The following is a 19,330-nucleotide window of genomic DNA, read 5'->3' as shown; positions in this document are numbered from 1 at the left end:
CTTTGCTCACTGGTGCCCTCCATTTTTATTCATTAGCTCAATTTACTGACAGGGGATGTAACTGCAGCGAGGATCTATCCTGGGCCCACTGCTATTTACATTATCAATAAATGATTTGCCGTCAGTATGTCCAGACAACAACATCCAAACGAATGTGGATGACAGTGTAATTTATGTACATGGCAGCAGTTTGACTAGAATTGCTGGTTCATGTAATGCTCTGCATGTTGTTCATCAATTTCTTTCAAGATTCAGGTGAAAAAGGTTTGTAATGTTCAAATTCAATCGGTAAAATGTCATTTGAAACGAGATGTCAGCAGAGGCGGCAGAAGGGAACATGCACTCTGTGCTCATTTCCCACGCTGATCACTGCAGGCTAACAACTCTTAAACCTTTGTACAAATCAACACCTAAAATCCTTGACAATCAGTACATTTCCATCAGCGCCCAAAGTTCAAAACACAGCTCGCTGAGTTGGGAAGACTGAGTTAAATGTCAATATTTGTTTTTATCACAAGATTTTACATGGCCTGGCATGGTCTGTCCTTCGAAATTTTTTTATTGCCTTATACCTGCTGTTTATAAAGCATTACATAATTAGATTTAGATAAGATTTGAAGATATAATCTAAATTATATTATTGCAGTACTAAATGTCACTGATGTGTGCTGCCATTACATGAAGAGCACCCACAGTAACATCTGACAAGAGTCCATGTTGAATTCTCGTCTGTGTAGCTAACAAGCCAATCACAAGCGATTGTGCAGATGACTGGCGTTTTGTACAGCCAATGAAATTCTGAAAACGAAGACGTGCTGCTTCAGTGGGCAATTTACTGCCAAATCAAGGAATTTAGTGCGAATAGGGATATTACACAGGGTTTAAAATAATGAATGGCCTCAATATAAAGATATATAGCCTAAATTAAAGTGTATATTTACAAAATATAAATAGAGATGGCCTAAATATAGATGTTTTAATATAAAGATAAAGATATTCATCCAGACATAAAGCAGAAAAGCATATGTTAAATATTCATTTTCATCCAGCTAATCAGGTCCAGAGTCATCTGCGAGCAATAAATAATTCAGGTGGAAATAAAAACCTTCTACTTCAGTGTGCTCCAACTTTTATTACTCAATGCCAAATGATTCTGACTGTTGGGGATAAAATGTAAGAGTGTTAGATTTCCAAACCATGCCTGGACTCCAAATGGTTCAAGAACAGCTTTCAGTTGCCTTTGGGTATGTCTTGGATAGGTGTGTTAGGCTAAGTCTACAGGAAAGGGAAGGGGTTGAGTCTTATTGGAGGTTTATCTAATCTCGAGTCCACAGGCAAGAAAACGAGTTTGGTTGTGTGAGGAAAAAATAGAGACGGGGAAGAAAGACCAAATGTTTATGTAAACGCTTCAAGCAACATTCAAGTCAAAAGCAGAACTGAGAACTTGTGGTCGGTGTGAGACAAACATTAGAACATGGAGACGTTAAAACATGCTGCCTGACCAGATAACGAACACAAAGAACGCAAGATCACCACTAAACAAGAGGCGGATGTTGTGGGCTCTTATCACTGCATCCTAAAGTGGGTACATCCCGAGAACCTTTCTGCAGCTAACCCTCCTCCTTCCTTACTGCTGAACCTCCACCGTGGTGTCTGATCACACACTGCAGCTGACACCTGAGGCCAGCAGGGGGCGGTACAGACCTGGACACTCGAAAACCAACCGGTGCAGGAAATGTTTTCGTGCTGGAGCAGGCAAATGCTGTAAAAATGTCAAGGGCACCTCGAAGTGTTTCAGCATTGACTTGACCTCATAAAGATTTGAGTGTAGTAAAGGCAGCTCAGTGGATATAGACACTGCCCTCTGTTATCCAGAGGGGCTGATCTACGCCTCCAGTGGACTCTGACCTACCCAGAAGCCATGTGATTCCCATCAGTGTGTGTATGTAAGCGCAGCCAAAGGAGAGCTGTCACTAACCTCTATATAAGATGACAGCGAGTCGTATTCAACGCCTCCTGGGACTGAACAAACTTGTGAGTACATGTCCATGCCTTAAAGGTAGTTCATTTGCTTGTGGGATTAGCTGTGAGTGTCTGGTAAACACTGTATGTCCTGGTGATCTAGAACATAACAATCTGCACTCAGGCCACATTTTCTTTCCGTCAACTCGAGTGATTTAAAGGCAGGATACAGTTTTCCCTCAGAAGCCTTTCTCGAACCACCGTGGATGCATCATGTGAGCGTTTACACAAGTCATTTCCTGAAAGCTACAAGCGTGCCAAAAGGCAGAGCAAAGGAGGCCCATATGGTTTGTTGGATTCCTCCAAAAGGTGTGAAAGAGATGTGGAAATTGCATCAGCTGCTGGAAACGCGAGCGGCGTACTGTGTGTGTGAACTGAAATGACTGACGCTTGTCCTTGACTTGCTCTGTTACATTAATGCATATGAAGCTGTTGGCTGGTAGTGACTAATAAACTCAGATGGCCTCGTCTCACTTCTGATTCAAAGCCTCTGCCGACAGCCGGGGGGCTTTCTTTGCCCACAGTGTTGTCTGAAGAAATCAGCTCTCAGCAGCACATCTGCATCCTCCAAAGTAATATTTTTAGCTGCATTTTATGCTCCTTTATACTTCACATTTCTACATAAAAGGTAATTTACTTTTAATTCTTTAAAGTATATTTTGCCAGTAATCTGTGCTTTAACTATAGGGGGAGATGCTACAGGTGAATTGATGTAAACTAATAAATATCACCGTGAAACTTGCCCAGTTGATTATTTACATGAAGACAATTATTTTTTGTGATTTGGATAAATGTACAGAACTGTAATCTGAGCCAAAATAAATACTTAAATGTCTATTTTGGCTATTTTCTTGCTTGCTATTGAAGCAAAATAGCCCAGAATAGAATGAATTTCCGGCTGTTGTATTGGTGCTTTAAAAAGCATCCGAGTTCTTCCTCCACCACTGGCTCTGAGCACGAGCTTTAATGACTGACTGTGTGATTCATGTGATCTATGATGGAGGAATTATTGAGTCAACAGACCACAATTCACTGTTCATCATCATGTGTTCATCATTAAGACAACACTTTTGGTTCAGTTAAACCATCTGACTGATTAGCTGATCACACGTGCACGAGGAATCACAGCAGTGGTTCACGAAAAAAACTCTTCGATTTCTATGAGATATTTCACAAAATGGGACATTTGAAATGATGGAACAACATGAAATGGCTAAGTTTAATGCTCCTGACTTTTCGTTGAAGGTATGACACTCAGCAGAGGTGGAACCATTTGGGGAGACGCCCTCTTCTTCTTCAGACTCTCTTCAGGCTGATCCGGCATGGCTCTGCTGGTCCACATACTGGCCTGTGCCTTTGGCCTGGGCTCTTGGGTGGCGGTGAACGGCCTGTGGGTGGAACTGCCGCTCATCGTCAACGTTCTGCCGGAGCGCTGGGAGCTCCCCTCCTACCTGACCGTCATCATCCAGCTGGCCAACCTGGGACCCCTGCTGGTCACCCTCACGCACAAACTGTGCCCGGGTCGTCTTAATGAGCGTGTTGTTATTTACGTTATCCTCTCCATCGGCATCCTGTCCTGCATCCTGCTCGCCTTCTTCTGGGACAAGACGACGATTGTGGCCGGGGCACCGCACAGCACTGCCTTCTTCATCATCACCTTCTTCCTCTCTCTGGTGGACTGCACCTCCTCAGTTACCTTCCTGCCCTTCATGATGCAGCTTCCAGCAAATTACATCACCACATACTTTGTTGGAGAAGGACTAAGTGGTTTCATTCCTGGTGTGATCGCTCTGGCACAAGGTGTGGGCATGTCCAAATGTGTCAACTCCTCAGAGACTGCAGGAAACCACACTGGCGGGGACTCGTGGTCATTGCAGACAGTTTATCTTCCTCCCAACTTTTCCACTGAGGTGTTTTTCTTCCTCCTGGCAGCCATGATGTGCATAAGCCTGGCTGCTTTTGTGGCACTGAACAGGCTCCCTCGCACGTATGAGCTGTCCACCGAAAACCTTGTGCCAGACGCTGCGGCATCTGTCAGCTCCGGCCTGGAGAACCCTGGAGCAGAGACTGATGGAGAGGGTGGGAAATGCCAGGGCGAGGGGGCAGCCCAGAGCAAGCTTCCGCTGGCAGCCCCCGAGCACTCCGTGTACCAGCTGACCTTCATCTACTTTATGGTGGTGTTTGTTAACTCTGCAACCAACGGCCTGCTGCCCTCGGTGCAGACGTACTCCTGTATGCCCTACGGGAACCTGGCCTATCATCTCTCTGCCTCTCTGTCGTCAATGGCCAACCCACTGGCTTGCACCATTGCAATGTTCTTCCAAAACAGGTCAATATCTAGTTGTGTAGATATCGATTTTTCATTGTAAGGTAGGTTCAGTCTGTCCTAAGACAATAGTCAGGTGTCTGAAGCAGGTTTCACTTGCTTTAATCGTTCTGTGCAAAAACACACAGGATCAGCCATGACATTAAAACCCCTGAGAGGTGAAGTCAGTGGGTCCTGGCATTCATGTGGATGTTACACGTCACCCACCCAAACATTGCTACACCCGTCATGGTAAAAGCAGCTCCTGATCGCAGATGCCTCCTCCAGCAGGATGGCGCCTCCTGCCACACACACAGATAACTGCTCAGGAGCGGCTCAAAGAGCAGAACAAAGAGCTCGAGGTGTCGGCCCGGCCTCCAAATTCACCAGATCTTAATCCAATCAAGCATTCATGGGACGTGCGAGAACAAGTCCGATCTATTAAGGCCCCACCTCGCAACCCACAGGACTCAAAGGATCCGCCGCCAGACACCACAGGACACCCCCAGAGGTCCTGCGTCCATGCCTCGACAGGCCAGAGCTGCTTTGGCTGCACACAGATGGCCTACACAATATTAAGCAGGTGGTTTTAATGTTGTGGCTGATTGGTGGATCTGAAACTGAACATCCTGGTTCTGTTCCAGGACTAAGAAAACCTCTTTCAAAACCCCACTGACTTTTAAAAGTTTCTGTTTTTTAGTGGCATTTAACTCACACCACCACCCGTAAGCCCCAAACCGCCACCGGAGAAGTTCTTAGCCAGCAGAGATAACTTTGAAGAGAGCCGTGGTGAATTTTATGGATATGAAGCGTTGGGCTTAAGTACGTACTAAATTTTCATGGCAGCTGTAGTTTTTTTTCTGCACTCACAAAGTAATCCTTATTTAACTTTGTTGAAAACCTTCTTGTTCAGTTCCTAACAGTCAGTGCTCTAGTGGAGGCTGATCTGTCTTAAAATGTGGAATTCAAACCTCGAGAACATGTTTCAATCTTTTCGGGAAGACCGATGAAAGAAATGCTGAATGAGAGATTGTGTTACAGAAGTTAGTGGAACAGAGGTTAGACAGGAAGTGATGTCATGGTTCTCTATATAAGGTTTGTGTTCCTGCTCCTCCACTGCAGCACAGGAAAGAAGCACGATCCAGAGAAACAAGAAGAGAGAACTTCACACTGAGAGGACAGTGTAACTTTGGAGGAAGTTTCATATTAACCCCAACTCTTCCAAAGTGTTCCTGATGCAGTAACATACCTCATCCAGTCATGTGTTCACAACGTGGTGAACCTCGCTCCATCCTCGCTCGTGATCAAATGAGCCTTTCCAGGATGCCCCTTTCATACCCAATCATGATACTATGACCTGTCACCAATGAACCTGTGGAACGTTCCAAACAGGTGTTTTTGGAGCGTTCCACATCTTTCCCAGTCTTTTGTTGCTCCTGTCCCAACGTGTTTGAAACGTGCTGCTGCATCAAATTCAGAATAAGCAGATATTTACAAAAGCCAACGAGGCTGAAGAGGTCAAACATTAAATATATTGTCTTTGTACTGTTTTCAATTGATTATATGTCAAAAATGATTAGCACGTTATCACACTGTTTTATCACAGAACACAGCGTTCCTCCTTTCTTGGATTCGCGGTTGTAAATTCCTTTGGCGCACAGTTTATGTGAGATAATAATCAACTCATTCTCCGTCATCTCAGTGGATTCTTAGAAATAAAGGAACTGCCGCTGGTAACAAACCTCTTTTGTTTCAGGTCACTGGTCTTCCTTGGCGTGCTGATGGCGTTGGGGATGGGATGTGGCAGTTATAACATGGCTATGGCCGTTCTCAGTCCATGTCCTTTGCTTCAAGGCTCTGTGGCGGGAGAGATTATCATTGTGAGTGAAACACAAACATGTTGAGAGACAGAAAGACACTAAAAACATTTCTCAGCGGCTTTATCAGGGAAACGCATGTGGCAAAGTTCAACTCCACATTTACAAAAGCATTGAGCAACTCCCTCAATTGATGATGAGGTAACGTATTTGGGTCGTTTGTGTGTAGCTGAGTATCAACATTTGAACATGACCAGGTGTGAAATCCTGATTAGTTTTTCTGCACACAAATGATGCTAAACATTTCCAGTGGTGGAGGAAGTATTCAGATCCTTTACTACAGTAAAAGTATGAATACCATACCGTTAAAATACTAGTAAAAGTCCTATATTGTAACATGCAACTTAAGTAAAAGTATAGTCAGGAAAATATGCAAAATATATTAGTATTAAAAGTAAAAATGCCTTACAGTATTATAACTATATCATGAGATCATTTCTTTCTTTCTATTTTCATTATGGATTAATATGAGGAAATGTTGCCACAATTACCCAGAGTCCAAAACATCCGAGCAACAGCAACCAACCAAACCCAAAAGGTTTTAAAAGACATTAAAATGTTATAAGGAAAAGCATGTTTTCTGTGTAAAAATGAAGGTTCTAAACTGATACTTCGATACCGTTTTGATACAGAATGAAATGACATTAACTTCTGTTAATCATACATTCGAAAGGATCGAAAACACTGAAGCTGTAAAAAAAGCAGATGTACAAAGTTTAAAATACTGGTATCATGTCAACATTAGTAAAGATCTAGTGACTAAAGTGCTTAGTGGAGCACCAAGTGCAATATTTCCCTTTGAGATGTAGAGAGTAGCATGAAAGGAAAATACTCCTAAAGTACTTCAGTTTTGTGCTTTTATAAACATACTTAGTTGAATTTCCCAGCTCATCGTTCAGGTGAACGTCTGAGTCCACTCTGCTCTTTGGTCCTCACCAGGTGCTCTCATGGCTCTTCTTCACCGGGATGCTGACTTATGTCAAAGTCATGGTGGGCGTCATCCTGAGAGACCGGAGTCACAGCGCCCTGGTCTGGTGCGGAGCTGCACAGCAGCTGGGCTCTCTGGTCGGCTCAGTCACCATGTTCCCGCTGGTTAACGTCTACCATCTGTTTCAGTCAGGAGACCTCTGCAACACAAAATGTCCACTATGACAGCTGATCTGAGGACGCTGGAGACACAACAACAACATTTTGGGAAATGCACTTATACAGTTTTCTTGCTGAGAGTTTGATGAAAAGTTTAATACCAGACTCATACCTGTGTGTTAAGTATGGATCTAGAGGTAGCTTAGCTTAGCATAAAGCCTGGAAACAGGGGGAAAAGTTAGCTTAGTGCTTCTTGTTTTTTGTACGGATTGAACATACTAGATAAAAACGGTAATTGGCGAGCTTTAAAGGTGTTGGTAAGCAGATTTTTTACTTTGGACAGATCAAGGCTAATGGTTTCCTCGTTTCCAGTCTTTATGCTAAGCTAAGCTAACCGGTAGCTAGCTTCATATTTAGCCCACAGACATGAGAGTGGTGCTGGTCCTCTAGCTCTCGGCATATTTCCCACAGAATAACTCCATTGAGGTTCTTCGGTAAGTCTGACAGTCTGCCATCCTTCAGCCTTTTGTTAAAGACGTGATGTTTTTGCATTTATTTTTGTGATTTTTAAGCCATGTCAGCACTTTGTCAATGTTTTGTCAAAGTCCTTAAATACACTTCAAGTTCAACACTGGGATGCAGCTCCTTTTTGATTCTCATAGTTTCTGGCCACAGTGAACTGCACGAAACTGTCAGCCTGTTTCTGGCCACTAGATGGCGCAAGCACACTTCTCTATATTAAAAGCTGTCACTCCACAGTCTGCAGGCACCTAGTGGCCACAAATCACTGCCCATGAACGACATCTATACTGTGTACATGAAAAAATAAAGAAAAATAAAGGAGATAAAAATGGTTTTGCAGATGCAGGCCAACGATTTAAAGCTGACATTTATACACCTGTTATATGAGATGTTTCTATTTAAATTTGAACATGCATGTATAAAATGAAAAACCAATAAAAAGAGGCTGTTGATGCATTTTATTGCTATGAATATGACAGAGAAATGATCATGACACACACAGCCACACATAGTATCACACCACCAGCTCCAGCTCAGGAACAGGGAGTCCAGAGACACAGCTGCGTATGATAAACACTGAGGGACAACAGAAGTCACACACAAGTCTGTGAAGCTTAAATAGTTCAATTCATGTTGAACTGTTATTTCAGACTGCATTTATTGCACATTTAGGTGTACCAAGTGGTGGAGAGTAAGTACACAGATTTACTCAAGATCTGTACTTAAGTACAATTTTGAGGTACTTGTGCTTTAGTCTTTCCATTTTATTTTACACTATTTCACATGAGATTTATTGGACACATATAGTTACCAGTTACTCTACAGATTAACATTTGATATTTGTTTATAAAATATAACACATTGTCCAGATTAGAAGCAGTGATTCCCAAACATTTGGCTTGTGACCCCTTTAAAAGCTGCCTGGTTTGAGCCACATTTCAGTAGTTTCACCTCTAAACTTCTCACACGGTTCCAATGTTTGAGTCCCAAAGAGGTAAAATGACCAAATAAATCACTAAAAATCAAAGATTAACAGCAACAACAACAACAACAGGTGACATTTTTCTGCAGAAGCACTTTTACTTTTGATTCTTAAAGTGTATTTTGCTAATAGTACTTCGCTGATTGTGAACGCAGGACTTTCACTGGTGATGGAGCATACTTATACTGTTGTATTGGTTCTTTGAGTATTTCTTCCACCAATGGGTGTATTTGGTAACCCCCCCGCCCAAAGACAGACAATCATATGGTTTCCTTTAGTTATTCTTTATTGCAGGCCGTGCTCATGTTTTTGCCCACTTCTTACAATTTATTGTTCACATGACGAAGACTACAGACTGAGCAAGTTATGGAAATGACGATAAAAAAAAAAACAAAAAGAGAGAGAAGAGGCGAGATTAACAGCCATGAGAAACCAGACAGACAATAATCCCATAATATGTCTGGTCCAAGCCCCCATCATCCTTATCAAAGATGCTGCTGCACATCCTCTGAGGAGGACGGAGGGACGCTGGTCATCCATGGGAACCGCAGAGTGGTTTCCCATCAGCAGCTGTTCCTCCTCTCTGCCCCCTTGCCCTTCAGAAGGAGAGCGAGAGGTTCCCCGGCCTGGAGGAGGACGAGGAGGAGGAGGGCTCTAATTACTGATGCTCAGCGGGGGCCGATGGCTGTTGCTCCTGCCGCTGGTCACTTGGGAGCTTCCCTGACCCCGGCACTGAGTAAAAACAAAAAGATAAGGAAGGGAAAATGGGGCTACAATTAGCCCTGTGTAGCCTCCAGGGCCCAGGATCAGTGGAGGAGAAGCACAGATGGGACTTTCTCACTTGGATTTGTTGAATCTACATTGCAGTGCTGTACAGACATCACTGCAGTCGGTTGTTGGTGCAGGATGGGTTTGAATGAAATGTTAATCGCCTCAAACAATACATCAGATTCATTGTTTTTGTCTCGAGCATGGCCGTAAACCATGAGCGTTCACCTGAAGATCGTGTGTGAATGCCGCTCACCCGTTGTTAACATGACCTTGAGTATTTACATGTAATCAAAGGGATTTTCTCTAAGCTTCATTAGCTAAATTCCTTGATTGGCTCGGGGCTTTTGTGTCGAGACAAAACAAAGCAGCAAAGGAAAGTGTATCATTTTCCTGCGAGCGTCAGATGGTCCCATCGCTCCTCCAGCTGGTCAGGAGGGGCCGTGGCCACCTGGATGCTGTGTCCTGGTCCTGTGAGATCCTGCAGTCTCCTCTGCCATGTGAAGACTCCACTTACTACGCCACTGAGAGGTCCATCTGCTCAGGACGACACCTCCCAAAGAGCCCCCCCCCGCCTCCACCACCACCACCACCACAGCTCCCCTCCCTCCAGCCAACCACTGTGCCTCTCAGCTAAATGAGCAGCGTGTCAAATGGAAGGAGGCTTTACCCTTCCTTTAACTGGATAAGAGAATGAATGCACAGCGCCATGATGCAATGAATGAGTGAACCCACCTGCACTCCTGCTGAATCGACAGATGTGTCACCTGCGCCTGACTTTGCTCGATCTTCCTGAACCGAGTGGCGTGTTAACGTTCGACACAACAACCACACAAGAGGAGGGAAAGAAGGGGTTTTTCTCTTCGACAAAAATAACAAAACAATGCTCAGAGTGTGTGGAAATCTGCTTGTGTGAGCCCATGGGACGACAGACTTTGGCAGCTGATGTTCAGGTGAACAGCTTGTGGGTAAACCGATTGCTGATGCATGCAGACGATTCACAGACAGGCACGGCTCAGACAGCATCTCTCCCATCAATTTCCACACACAGCCCATTTAATAAATGCTGTCCATTTATTTGAAATTGGATGTGACAGCCCTATGTCATTTCACTATAGTGTCTCGGAGCAGACAGCGATGCACATGGGCCCACTCCTCGTTTTCTATCAGCAGGTATTGATGTTGCTTTAATGAAGTGCCTAGCACTCCACCCTAGGAAGAGACAAGTCTGTCAGCATATGTAAATGCTTCCTGCCTGTCATTGTTGTGAGGGGTTCAGCATGGGTCAGCATAGATTCCCCCTCTGGGAACCCTTTGTTCTGGGGTCCGACTGTGCCACATGAGGGAACCAATTACAGAGCTGCACAGCAGGACGGGGGTGCTAACTTGTTACCCTGCTGTAGTGAGCTAATTATTACCTCCAGTCTGTGGGTAGTATACAACCAGTGCAGCATGGATGGGCAACAAAAGCTATCTTATCTGCGTGCATGTAGCTTCTACACAACTGGTTTAAATTTCCAGTATGTGATGAGACATTTTGCTTCAGTGAATTAGTTTATATTGAAGGCACCATTATCACAGTTTGGGAAAAGGTCATCCTAATTTTCCTGCCATAAATAGCTACTGAACTACTTAAATCCCCACGGAGCTCCTTTGCATTGTCAATGCAAAGGCAATTTGCGGGCCGCAGACTGCCAACCACATAACCTTGATGTGGTGTCAAGAAATGATTTATGAAAATGCATCCTGCTCCCTCGGTCCCGAGTGAGACCTGGCTGGACCCGGAGTGTTGACACAAAGCCTGCATGGCCGAGCAAACAGACGCTCGCTGAATTATCATTCGTATCATAACATCTCGACGGGCTTTTGTTCCCAGTTCCTGATGAGATATTGGCGGTCTGTTTCTCATCAAGAAGCACCAGAGATTCTGCCAGGTTTTCGCCGAGCAGCAAAATGTTTCAGCTGATGCACAAAATGATGCTTTTACGCTAATTCCAGTGAGCGGAGATGGAAAGTCGGGTATTTGATGAAAAGTAAGAACGAGCATCGACCTAAATGTGTAAACACACCTGAGCAGTAGCTGCATTATGGGAAGTGTTTTGGAGGGTAAAGTAAAGGGCGTATTTCAGGACAAAATACCAAACACACCTCTTCATGCATGTAGACGCCCTTCCCTTCTTGCTATTAGCCCCCTCCCCTTATATCCAGCCCATTCATCTCCTTCTCCCCACCCCCAGTGACCAGCCTAGCCCAGCTGCTAGGGGCTACCAGTCCCCCTCGTGTGTGGGGCCAGTCAAGTGGAAAATGGCTGCCACCGAGAGAGCCCACTTTAGAGAGCCATCATCCTTTGAAGGGGCATGATGGCCTTTGACAGCCACAGTGTTAACATGCAGCCCGCACGAACACAGCACTGCTATTATCGTGTTTACTAAAGCAAGAGCAGAGAAGAGGGGATCAAGGGGAGACCCTGTTGGTTGATGTTTGAATCCGGAGGTGGCGGGGTGCTCGTCTGAACCGCGCCACAGTGGCATTGTGGGGAAACATGACACGGGATCGCTCACAGCCAGGTGGAGGTTGTGTTTCAACACGTCAGTCGAGCGACGGCGCATGTCGCCGCGATGTGTCTTTGTCTGTTCTCGGATGTGTCGTTGCCTTCATGCAGCATCCAAAAGATGTTCAGAGAAAGGAGATTTGTGGTGTGTGAACTGTAAAGGTAAATTTCTGATGAGATGGTGATGGTGTGACCGGATACGCGGAGCGTTTGGACGCTGGATATCCAGTGAGTGCAGAGGTGTTGGAGGGAATTTACATTCCTAAATGTCCTTTAATTCCACAAGTTTCTCATATTGAGAATTTCATTTTCCTGTTTCCGGTTGCTTCACATTAGTGGTTCATGAAGAGGCACTGCAGACCTGCGACACACTGCTCTCATGCGTGTTTGTGTGGCAGGAGTTTATTCAGGCGGCTGTAGAGGACATTTAACTTTATTACTGGGTCACTGGATGGTCGTCTCCGTCTTTGACACACTTCCATAAATATCTGACTGTCTTGACTGACTTTTTTGGCCACTTGCAGAGAAGAAACAGGAACAAGTTGTGAACACAACCCTGAAATATCACCTTTTACACTGGTACCATGAACTTGTTAGCAAACAACTGCTTATTTACACATCCAGCAGCTACAGAACAATGATATCATTCATTTGGAGTCATGTTTGTATCCAACTGGTTCATGTAAGTCCATTGTTGACCCTCTTTTCGCTCAATGTTTGGTCTCTACCAACTCCTGAGGGAATTATGTGTCTCTTTAGCTGCTAAACTCTCCATTATGTTCAACAGCTAGTCTCTACCTGTATCAGTCAGCTGTTTGATGCTGAGCAGGTAGTGTACAGTGGATTTTTAGAGCTTTTCACCTGAAAACAGTCGCCTGCTGCAGCCGAAAACAACACTACGAGAGTGGAGAGAGTGGACTGAAACCGCAAACTTACAGCTAAACAACAAGCTGAAAGTCACTATGATGGGAGCTGCAGGTGCAGGTTACAGCTCTGCACAGGTTCATCGCTTCATGTGCAGTGTCACATTGTTTTTGAAAATATCAGTTAAATATTGATTAGTATGAAAATATAGATTAAAGCTGCTTTAAGTAATGATAAAGGAGCATGTTATTTTGGTATTTGTGATGAACTTAATGACAAACTTATTTACTTTTGACATGAGTTTAAGGTGTTGAGTGAGGGACGGCCTTTCCATCAGTCTTTCTTAGATCCCCATTAACACCAGCATTAGCATTGGCTACTCTTGCTGCGGTCCACCACACACACACACACTCACACACACTTACACACACTACAGCCACAACAGAAACACAACAAACAGAGCAGCTCATCTCACTGAATTAACAACCGAAAGTACGAAGAGAATCAAAACTGTGACACCGAGGCAAACAACATTATAAATCATCACAATTCCTCAACAATTCATGGCAAACTTCATTTTTTCTTCAGTCATACCAATAAATCCTAACTCTTAGTAAACACAAATCATTGTCTGATTCTTAAATTATATCCATCATACGCTTTCACATGTTTAACTCATAAGATAAGTGGGATCATACTCATTTTAGCTTTAGGTATCATGAACCTTCTTTTGCTGCACATCATGTTTGATAACCGTTGAGCAAACAGAGAATTACCTTTCATATAATATCTTTGATGATCTTTTTACTGACATTTAGTCTGACTAAATTTAACAAAGCACAGGTGGATCTCTGGACGACAGTGAGCCAACGTGACCCTTTATTTCTCACTGACACACACCTTCCCAGTTTGCTCACAATGTCAATAATCCCGCAGGACAAATGATGAACAGTATGAAAAGTGTTTGGTCTGAAGTGTTTCAGTTCAGAAAAAGTGCCTAAGCAACTGAGAGCAGCAGTGATGTGCTCATTAGCTGGTGCAGCGTGCTCTAATCCACCTCTGACCTTCTGCAGTGTGTGCAGCCTAATTTATGGATGCAGGTTGGATCAGCAGCAGATAAAAGCTGACACCGTTTCATCCGGCTCTGCTCTCGCTGGCTCCACTCCAGCGCTGGCTGACTGCTGATCTATGGCTGTAACTCGGCACATGTTGCTGGAGGACACACGCGGAGCTCAGAACGAGCAACAGTGATTTTAACGGCAACAAATGGTCGAGGTATGTCGTTATCCAGATTTTTGGTGAAGGGATCATTACCTGCCACAGATGCCACTGTTGTTTTGTGTCTCCATTTGTCCTCGGGCTAGTATAACCACGATACTTGAAAAGAGCAGGAGGTGCCTTTGTGTAGACGCACACCTGATCTTCGCAATCAATTGGCAGCTCTACCCTCACACAAGTCTCTCAGGCTCTGCCTCAAGGCCGTCCATCTGTTGCTGCGAGGATGTGTGGCTGTGGGCGAATGTGCCTGCGTGCAGGTCTGCATCTATCTGTGCGCACGTGCGTGTCGGGAGTGGGAGGCTGCAGAAAGTATGTGATTTGTGGTTTTGCGCCTGTTGACCCTTCTGCTCCCAGAGGTGTAGCTCTCTTGCTCCCTCTGTTACCATGAAACTGATGCTTCAAGAGGAAAGAGGTGACAAATAAATGTGGCAAGAAGCTCGGTGTGTAATTAGCACAAACAGAGGTAGCATTAGAGAGCTGGGGGGGGGGGGGGCACTCAGATGTTTACTGTGTAATGAAATGAGCATATCACGCTCTTTATCCTCCCTATAACCAGATGTAAACATATACATGAAGTGAAGAAAATCTGAGGTGAAAAGCATAAAAAGATGCCGTCTTTACACAATATACTGTAACAACAGATTTTTATTTCCTGCTGAGTCTGCATTGTACTGCTGTTCATCTTCTCTGAGAACATTACAAAAGGCTTTTGATGGTGGTGTTGAATGCCATCGGCGTTAAACACTCCTGCGTGTGTCTCATTCCAGAGGAATTCAGAAGAGCAGCGCAAATGATGATGAAGGAAAGACTTCATAGCCGTGTCCATCAACATATTTCATGCATGTTATAAAACGTCTCCTCATCGCTCCAGATCTGATGTGTCCGTCCTCACAGTACATGAAACAATCCAAAATGTCATATTTCCATCATGTTTTCTACATTTTTCTCATAGTCTGAGCCTCAATTGATGCTCCTTCAGTTACATCATCACCCTCTTCTTGACGCCTCCTGCTGCTAATCTGGATGAACCAACTCCTAATAATCCCGTAGCGGTAGTGGATGGAACGAGCATCCATTCGCGCTTCCTTTGGCCGATTTTCTCCAAATCCAGTTAAAGTCTGCGCTACACCTGCATGGAAACCCAGCTCAGGATTTTAAACTGCACTCTGTCATCCACGAAGCACTCGGCCTGTCCGTCGCTCAGCATGAAACATGGTGACAATGAGAGGAGGCACGACAGGTGACAAAGCATCCGTAGCTTATAACTCACGCACATGCACACCTAAGGACAATCACACCGTTATTTTCCTTTCACTTCACTTTAGTGTCTCTTCAAGGGAAACTTGTTTTGCAGCAGTTATTGATATACAGAACATGCAGAAGCGGAATGAAGGAATTTATTAGGGAAAGAAGGGCGAGGGTTATGTTTGTTTGTTTTCCCGCCGACGAGGGGATCGTCTAGAGGAGGGTCATTCAGCTTTTTCACATCCCAGATTTAAATCTTATTCCAATCATTTATCTTTCATTCTGCCTTTGTTGTTAAAAAAAAACTGTATTTTCACCATTAGGAATCCAGGACAACAAAAATTGCCGGGCTTGAGGCGCCACTTTCTTCTTCAGACTTTGAATTCGTCTCTCAAGTGCTCTTTTTCTTGACACAACTATTTCTGACAGTTTTCATGTGAACAGCTGAGTGCAGCACTGCGAGCGACTTCCAGGAGAGACGGCCTGATAACGTCTGCTGTTATCTCCATATTTTAACAGCGATCGTATCTCTACAACAGCAGGCACTTCAAACGCGTCATGTGAACAGGTTTCCAACATGGTCGGATGAGATAAGCCTACGTGAAAATGACTGCTCCATATGTGTTGAGGTTTAAATTGTTAAACAGGAGTGCATCAGTTTTTAATGGCAAAACAAAGTGGGTAACACTTTTCTCAGCCCATTTACAGTATAATCAGATACCAGGAAAACACTTGTGGCTCCTATTGGGATTCCAATGTAAGTACAGTAAACACAAATAAGTAATTATGTACTACATAATGACAATATGCTACTTAAACTGCAGAAAAGGGGAGAACAGTCAGTGCCTTATATCACAGCCCTGTTGTATTTATATATATGTTCCTCTGCACGGGCTGTATTATAAAACATCACCCTAATTGTACCAATTCTGTTGTGTTATTTGGAAGTATTTGTCAAAGGGAGGATCCAAAGAAAGTATGACTAATGCTTGAGAAGATCTTTTTTAACGAGGTGAAACACAATGTTCAACCACCCCAATCATTTTCCTGCATCCCCTAAAGGCATGAGAGAAAAACTGAGAACAAATAACAAACAAGCCAAACACAAAAAGGAAGGAAACTAATGGACAACAACTTTTTAAGTGTTAACAGGTCACAGCAGAACATACACACTTTTATATACCTACACATTTAGACTTTTTCTTCTGAGCGTTTTAAGCCATTATCTCAAGGGGAAGAGCTGAAACTTCTCCTCTGCTGGGGGAGTTCGACGGGCTGAAATGTATCTGAGCCGTGCATTATAGCCAAAGAGCTCAGGGAATATGATTTTTGATACCACTGACCTTGTAAATATTGAACCTTTCTGATGGACGCGCTATACATAACTCGATTCAGGCCTGTTCTGCGTTGAGTCTGCTCATATTTGATGTACAGAAATATATGAGAAACCTCTAAATAATTCATTGATAATGGAAAAGAAGCGTGTGTCGAGCTGTTGCTTTGTTGTGCTGCTACCTTGATTCGCTTCGCTGTGATCAAAAAACATTTAATTTGCGATGTATCTGTGTGTGACATTTGGATTTTGTATTTCCTTTTAATTGGTATCAGAGGACTCGCCGGTTGTTCCGTAATAACCTGTTGGGGTTTTAAGCTTTAATGATTTATTTCATTATCTCATACAGATTGATCTCTCTCATGCCTGCACTGCTGCTCTGTAAGTAGAGTATCTGGAGATGAAAAACAGCAGTGTGTCATGTTCAAACCGGTGCCCTCTCTCCCTGCGTGCTCTCACTTTAACATGATTTAGTTCATTATGGGGATTCAGTGCTGGAGAGAATGTCATATGCTAAGTTAACCTCTGCATGCCTCACTGGCTCGGTTCCAGTGACGAAAAGGACACGAACATGGAGACACTCTCTTTGATGACGACAACTGGCAAAGTCCCCAACCTTTAAAACAACTCGAGCCGCTGCTGGATGCATCCGATGGTGTGAGTGCACTCAATAAATCTGCGAGGGTCTGATTCAGACTCCCACACATCACCGTTCAGCGTCCTTGAAAGCGGATAATGCCGTATCAGTTCAGGAAACACAAGATCCGTCCACTCTGCCACAAGTCAATGACTCACTAAGAGCCCTTTTAATTGTGTGGATAGCGGGTGATGTCCATTTCACAAATATATTGAGCAAAATACTATCGGATCATTTCAAACGGACCCTCGGAGCTAGTCTTTTCATTGGACGGCCTGCTGCGAGGACAGCCAACAATCCCATTGAGAAATTAGCAGGGTCCCCTGTGCTTTCCTCTCCTTTAATGAATAATTCAGCTGTCAGGGTGAAAGCAGGGCAAGGAGACCTTGTCAGTGCCGACTGACTCAGCACTCTGTGGCCTGAGGGTGACACTCTAAACCTGAGCATTGCATCCTGTTTCCTCCATAACAGGTAATGGTGCTACAGTATGTCTCCTGTGCTGGTGGCCACATGAACGTCCGAGTGCAGAGGAAATACAAAGTAGGAAGCTTCACTCAGTATCTACTCGTCATCAGGCCCCTGAAGATAAAGGTGGGTCACTGGTTGTTCAAGCACCTTGGCAGCGGTTGATCCACTGCTTTGACCCAGACCGAAACATGTCATCAACTATTAAATGGATTGCTGTGACATGTAGTCTGACGATTAACCTGGTAAACATTATGCCTGCTAAACAAATGCATGTTAGCATTTTCACTGTTAGCAAGCCTGCTGTGCCTGCATACAGCCTGACAGAGCTGCTAGCATGGCTGAGGACTCGTGATACGATCCACACATGCAGGAAAGAGCAAATAACAGTCAAGATACACTATTTTCCACACATCTCATCTTTCCTTACATCTATTTATCCTCATTTCTGACACCAGTCTTCACTCCAGAGTATATTTTCTCCTTTCTTTCATTCTATTGGATGCATCATGCCTCTGGCTGTCTGCTGCATTCATAGTTAGTGGAAGAGGAATGGCATTTCAGCACAGTTACAAAAGATGATTCCACATCCAGGGCACACAGCCCCCCCGGGCCTGCTGCATTTCCCTCCTATGGTCCACAGAGCTCTGAGCAAACATCTGTTTTGCTCCGGAAACAACCTTTGATCTCGGAGCGGAGGCTTTCTGTCAAATTAATGAAGAAATGGGATCGTTCCAAACACAGAGAGCGAAACTGTGAAATCTGTTTTCCTCTTATTGATCAGGTGTGTGAGTAGTGGTGAGTGAGGTTAAAGATGATTCATTTCTTCAGCCTCTGCTCATGAGCGAATCACACTGGATCGATGAGTTACAGGTTAGCTGAGACGCAAACTCAGCGAGTGTTTACAATTTAATATTATATAGCACTACCTACTGTGACTTAATTACATGTGTGCATGCAGAACAGAAGTGTTCACATGTACACGGACTGTACGCAGCGCTGTATGTAGTATTTTACAAGTACTGCTGTTACAGCACAAAGTCTTTAAAACATTTACAATCTTTAGATTAAATATTTCTATGACGCTGTTAAATTATATTTTCCGCAAGCTTTACTCAAGTTACAAGGATATAATCAACTGCTCGTAAACTCAACTAACTGAAGTAAATGTCTCAGAATATTCTCCACTTTGCCTAAAAGTACTAACAAAATATATTGTCCTGTCCAGGAGACTTCCAGGGAAATTACTAAGCTGTAAAATAACGTGTTAATGTTTTATTTCCCTGCACTGAGGTTTAAATGCTCCACGGCTCCAGGAATTTAAATATGCTGGGTCTGAAAATACTGGAATGAGGGTAAAAAATGAAAGGTTTTTGACCTTTGATAGCTGCTAAA

General features: G+C 43.9%; 1 protein-coding gene across 1 annotated transcript; it reads left to right on the top strand.

Moving 5' to 3' along the window:
* The first annotated feature begins 1,695 nt into the window (after window positions 1–1,695).
* Window positions 1,696–8,267, top strand: slc52a3-1 (solute carrier family 52 member 3-1). The gene is made up of 4 exons (XM_076740106.1): window positions 1,696–2,034; window positions 3,268–4,351; window positions 6,084–6,207; window positions 7,144–8,267. The coding sequence occupies exons 2-4, from the start codon at window positions 3,345–3,347 to the stop codon at window positions 7,354–7,356; spliced, it is 1,344 nt and encodes a 447-aa protein (XP_076596221.1). The 5' UTR covers window positions 1,696–2,034; window positions 3,268–3,344; the 3' UTR covers window positions 7,357–8,267.
* Window positions 8,268–19,330: the final 11,063 nt, after the last annotated feature.

This window comes from Chaetodon auriga, chromosome 10 (assembly GCF_051107435.1).
Source record: "Chaetodon auriga isolate fChaAug3 chromosome 10, fChaAug3.hap1, whole genome shotgun sequence".
Classification (NCBI taxonomy): Eukaryota; Metazoa; Chordata; class Actinopteri; order Chaetodontiformes; family Chaetodontidae; genus Chaetodon; species Chaetodon auriga.
Note: the sequence above shows the minus strand (reverse complement) of the source record. Positions and strands in the feature narration are given on the sequence as shown.